Source organism: Juglans regia, chromosome 15 (genome assembly GCF_001411555.2).
Source record: "Juglans regia cultivar Chandler chromosome 15, Walnut 2.0, whole genome shotgun sequence".
NCBI classification, from domain to species: domain Eukaryota; kingdom Viridiplantae; phylum Streptophyta; class Magnoliopsida; order Fagales; family Juglandaceae; genus Juglans; species Juglans regia.
The window spans coordinates 19,925,469-19,930,999 of NC_049915.1; the positions used below are offsets into that span (position 1 = coordinate 19,925,469).

The following is a 5,531-nucleotide window of genomic DNA, read 5'->3' on the forward strand; positions in this document are numbered from 1 at the left end:
CATCGTCTGACACGCACACCATCGGGAGAAGCCTCACTAGCAATCGAATTGGAAGCAGATCGAAGTGGCGCGTTGCACCAACGCACAGTTTAAAGGAAACGCATGAGGTTCTCAAACCACCGCGATTCATCTTCTGTCGACGCCATGCGAGGCAGCTTAGGGCCCAGGGACTCCGGTAACGTCTTGACCGACCGAATGGCTCCTTTCCAGTGTGGCGCGTGTCATGCACGTGCCACCGTTGATTTCCATTTTGTTTTTTCAATTCTGTTTGGTGTTGTTTGGTGGTGTTTGTTTGTTTCCGATACTGTATTTTTGAGTGAAGATGAAGAGGACTCTGAGTTCGGCTATTTGCACTCTGGTTTCTGTTAGTCACTCTCCTTTTTTCTCTTTTTTGTTTATATTGTTTTTCATATTATTTTATACGGGTAAGGTTGTCAGTTTGGCTGCCGAGAAAATGTAGGAAAATAAAAGGAAAGATAAAAAAAAAATGATACATAAATTTTTGAATTGTTAAGTTTGGAGCTAGAGAATCCGAGCTCTACAGGGAAGAGAGGTCTGGGCCATCGAACTTCACTTGTCTCATTCGTTGCTATAAAAGAACTTCACTTTCTATGCCCATCTATTTTAGCGTATGCCTTCAGGTACAACCACTAATTGTACCCTTATATACTTTCTTATGGTTAACTAAAGATTTTAATCAAATTACCTAATATAATTCTTGAGAATTGAAATTTCTGGCCCATACACATAAAGATGGAATGGATTTTGATTACTTCTAAAAAAAAATAGTTTAAGAAACAGAAACATAACAAATGAAATGACTGTCCCTTGCAATCATATCAGAATTATCATTACAAATTCAGCTTCATTTTGTTCAAATGTTGTGATCATGGTCTTTTCATGTTTCACCCTGTGTGCTTATATATTTTATTGTAGTTCACTGCCTGATTTGTATTATATACTGCATTTTTCAGTACTTATATGTGTTTTTTTTTTTCAGCACTCCTACTGTGTTAAGACACCTGATGTTATTGACCTCCGAAAGTAGCAGAGAAAGGAACCTCAGATGTTAGGAACGTTGCTTTAACTAATTTATTTAATCATCAGTTCTAATTGTTACTGTTAGTCAAGCAATCTGTAAACTTAAGCGCGCATATATGCCTTTTTTCAAATTGATTTTAAAATTGATTTTAGGACCTGTGACATTATATACACCCATTGTTTAAAATTGGACAACTTTTTCTTTGTGCGATTTCTACAATTTCTTTGAATGTTCAACGTGGCTGGATGCAAATAAGAGTTTTTTTTATATTATATGTATATATGATGGAGATGTTTGCAAACATAAAGACCAATTTGAGCATAAATCTTGAGATATTAGAACTTCAAACGTATAACATCAATATTAGTCAACTTGCATGATGATAAGTTTATTTTTCCCTTTAAAAAGACCTATAGAAATTTTCCTTTGAAGTTCACCAAGTAAAATTGCTAAATAATGTACAAACAGTCTTTAGTTTGCATTAAAACATTTGCTTTTGGCCTTTTCCTTTACCTTGGTTGCTGCCTTCAATCTGCTAAAGGAGATTGCCTGAAGTGCATCTAGAGATTTTTCTGAGGTTTCAATATGGCTAAAGACTACCACAACAAGTACTATTTAGTGGCTGTGGTCTCAAGAAGATCGAATGAGCAGTGATTTTTGTGAAGAACTTGACTATCTCTACCTCTGTTTTGGATTACAGGTTCCATCTCATGTCATGCTTCCAAAGCATGAGGAAGCTCCATCAACCCTGCAACGCCCTCTTTCAGCAATGGGTGAGGCCTGTTCAAGAATGGACCTCACAACCATCTATCAAATCTTAGTTATTACACATTATAAGGATGATGAAGAAACTATTAAGGTAATTGGCTTGTAAAAGCAGGACTTGCATGTCATCATATTCTTATATTTGATGCTGATTTTTTTTATTTAAATTTGTGTTTGAGGGGTTACCAGATGCAAATGGAGGTGCATAGAATTCATAAAGTCCATTTCCTTGGTGTCTTGAAAATAAGGACTCATAATTCTTGGAGATTTCAAATAATTTGAGTTTCTTTTTTCGTCTTTGACCTTTCAACCTTTTTTTTTTTGTGCTCATTTTTTCTTTCTGAGTGGAAAAAGATTATAACTTGTATATGCAAGATAGTCATTAATGCATATCTTTGTGGTATTGATTTGCAGCAATTTACATTTTTAATTGAAAATTTCTTAGGAGCTAAGAACTTTAGAAGGTGAACACGACCTTGTATTGACTCAAAAGTCATTGACTACTAGAAAATAGGCAGACTATTGTGTTCAATTATCTAAACTTGAATTTGTTATCTTATTCAAGGACTTGCAAGAAATAGGTAGCTTAAAATTGAAAATGTTATCTTGTTCAGAGGGGTATGAAGATGAACAGATTGACTCTGTTAATTGCTTCAACATGAAATTTTGGTGTGAAAAGCAAAGCAATGACTATGGAATGACCATATAGTTTCCACCATTTTGATGTCCAGTAACACTATAAAATACAGCACTTGAAAAAACATCCTTTTCTCGTATATTGATTTAAAACTCCACAATTTATTTGCCATAAACTATTTCATGTGTTTGGTTTGAGCGAATAAATTCACCTCTTTTCATCCACTTAAGCGTTTGGGACAATCGGCTGTTTAACATGTGTTTGATTGGGTCAGTAAACATGATAGGAATCACAGATAAGGAATGCAAGTTCTTATTTACTGAAGAAACATAGGGTGTAAAAAAAAAGTGGCATTTTGGATGTGCTTTGCGAGTGTTCGAGCCAAAAATACTGGTACTTGAGATATACACAGGTAGTATACATGAGTATGCATTTAGTAACGACACATCTATACTCATGCATTCATTGTTCAGCACTGGTAATGAACAGGATTCGTCTTCAGTGTGTTCTGGAAACTCGGAAGGCAATGCTCCACAAAGAGCAAGCAATGGCTTGTGCCCGTGCTTTAGTTGCTGCATTTGATCTGAATTATATCGACCATCTCATCTCTTTTGTTGATGCTTTTGGAACATGTCAATCTTCAACTTATTCCAGTTTTTCCTTCTTCTTTTCTTTGTAGGGAGTTGGTGTTTAAAATCTTGGTAAAAGAATATAATGTGTCTTTTTTCATTCAGGGAAGCATGCATCAATTTCACTAATCTATGCAAGAGAAAAAAATGAAGATAGGCTTTGGGTAGATGAAATTGCTACAATGCAGACTAGCTCTCATCCATAATTGCCATATTTGGGAACATCTGGGATCACACTTGCCGATCATGAATATGCTGATGAGTGATGATAGTCAGAATCTTATGATTAATGTTCACCCAAATAGTCTCTCTGGTGGGAAACAAAATGGCTCTGTAGATGCATCAGTGTCTGATTCAAGTGGAAGTCATGGAAGTTTGGACATTATTCAAGGTATTGTCCTATTTGTCATTACATCTTAAAACATGTTTTGACTTGTGACACAATCATTAGAAGCGTCTTGACAAATGAGAAGTTTATATGTAAATGGAACATGGGGGGTTGATTATGGCAATCCACACTGATCCTCAAATTCTTAGGAGTTTTGGCTCTTCAAAATATATGTTTATATTATTTATAATTTCTTCGTGAATTAGATACTAATTATGCTGGTTTGTCTTCTATATTCCTCACATATATATACATATAGACATGTGTGTGTATATTCCAGACATGCTAAATATCATACAAAAAGAAGTTCCAAATTGCATGTTAATCCACATGTGTTTGAACTTTGACTATAGACAAACCTCATGTGGAAAAAAACATTAAAAAATTGCTATGTTATTTCAAGATTAATTTAGGGAAGAGCTGAACTAGAAAATATGGTTTGTTGAACATTCCGTGGAAGTATGAATTGCACTTCTGATGACATGAAATTTTGCTTTACATTTTAACCAGGTGCATGTCAAAATTCAAAACTTTAGATTTCCCAAGACCAAGCAATTGTAAATTTATGTACTCTTTAATTTATTTATTTTTTTAGGATTGTAAGTAGATGACAGAGCAGCTAAAAATTTTATTTTCTGTGTAAGAATTTTATATTCTAGTAGAACTTTTAGATTCTTCCAATTGGGCGTACGTGCATTTCCTTTCGCGTAACATTTTTACTAGTATATATATAAATATATATTTATATAATTACGTACCTGCATGCAAAAGTCTCCATTTCCAAAAGACTAATGCTAGAGCTCCCGTTGGGTTCTAGTATGTGTTTTATTATGTGTTTTTTAATTCTTTTTTTATATAGATTTCTTTAATAATTTTAAATATTTTTAGAAAATAAAAAAATTCATAATATTGTTAATCAATACTTTCTTAATCACGAAATAAAATAAAAAATCATAATCATAAAAAAATATTTTTTATTTTATTTCGTGATTAATGAAGTACTTTTTAATTTTTAATTTTTTACTTTCTAATTAAGGAAGTGTTTTTAATGATGTTCTAAATTTATTTTATTTTTTAAAAATATTAAAAATATATATATAAAAATAACTTCAAAAAAACACATGAAAACAATTTCTAGAGCTCCAGCGGGAGCCCCCAACGAGAGTTGTAACATTGTCCAGTGAGAATATTTGTGAATAGTGAAGTATATTGAAAGAATCTTATATAAATACAATATATTTTCACAATATATTCCACAACAATAATAACACAACAATAGTGACAGTACTCTTAATACCAAAACCTAAAAACTTTTTTTGACTCGTCATGTCAACTCCACATGCGCGCATAAAAAAGATTTACACTATCATACACAATATAAATTATAGAAAAAATTGAAAGCAGATAAAATAAATCGACCTGCAGAGACCTTTTGGGTTTGGTAAAGTGCGAGGAAACAATAAATTATCGTTGTTGCAGGAGAAAGAGAGTATGAACTTTAGAAGAATCTGTGAAAGAGAGAAACACTATAAAAATAAACTATTTTACAATAAAATCTAGAAGATATTAGGAAGAGATGCAAAAATCCAACCTTTCTATGAAAGATCAAACTCAACAGAACAAAAGATAGAATAGTCAGGGGCTCAGCTGTAAAGCAGAACACAAGAGTTAGGGGTGCAACCGTAGTTATAGTTGGTCACATAGGGGCATAAGCGTCTCTGAAAGCATCCAACAAAAAACTATTCATTTTTATTCATTTACTTATAGCGACTTTTAAGATATAAGGGATATGTTATATATATAAAAAGACAACTACAAATACTGCACAAAATCATCTTTAGGATTGTAACTGTTATACCGTAGCTATTATGACCATTTAATTCATTCCTTATTTGTATTTGTTGATTTGTACAGCTCAATAGTGATATACAGTAGCTTAAGTTTAGGAGCAATTATCTTGCTTTCAACTTGTATATATTCTGTAGTTTCATCTCTAATAAAGCATGTGAACCTACCTTCAAGTCTGTGCATTTTCTCTATATGGTATCAGTCTAAAAGCCACCAAACCTC

The 5,531-nt window shown here is 33.0% G+C and overlaps 1 protein-coding gene across 2 annotated transcripts; it reads left to right on the forward strand.

Annotated features, from left to right (window-relative positions):
• The first annotated feature begins 305 nt into the window (after positions 1–305).
• Positions 306–3,592, forward strand: LOC109000781 (serine/threonine-protein kinase BSK1-like). 2 transcript variants are annotated; one of them, XR_004798485.1, is made up of 4 exons: positions 306–364; positions 1,743–1,901; positions 2,731–2,856; positions 2,934–3,592. XR_004798485.1 is itself a non-coding variant. In XM_035686091.1 (3 exons), exons 1-3 carry the CDS (start codon positions 323–325, stop codon positions 2,782–2,784), a joined length of 255 nt encoding a protein of 84 aa, XP_035541984.1. In that variant the 5' UTR covers positions 306–322; the 3' UTR covers positions 2,785–3,592. The 2 variants fall into 2 exon arrangements, 1 of the variants encoding a protein (XP_035541984.1); XM_035686091.1 differs by having other exon boundaries at positions 2,731–3,592.
• Positions 3,593–5,531: the final 1,939 nt, after the last annotated feature.

Excerpts from the sequence above, each read along its gene's own strand:
- LOC109000781 (XM_035686091.1), top strand. The coding sequence starts at position 323 with ATGAAGAGGACTCTGAGTTCGGCTATTTGCACTCTGGTTTCT. Across the intron at positions 365-1,742 it reads CTATTTGCACTCTGGTTTCT|GTTCCATCTCATGTCATGCT; the intron begins GTTAGTCACTCT and ends TTTGGATTACAG. Across the intron at positions 1,902-2,730 it reads ATGATGAAGAAACTATTAAG|GAATCACAGATAAGGAATGC; the intron begins GTAATTGGCTTG and ends TAAACATGATAG.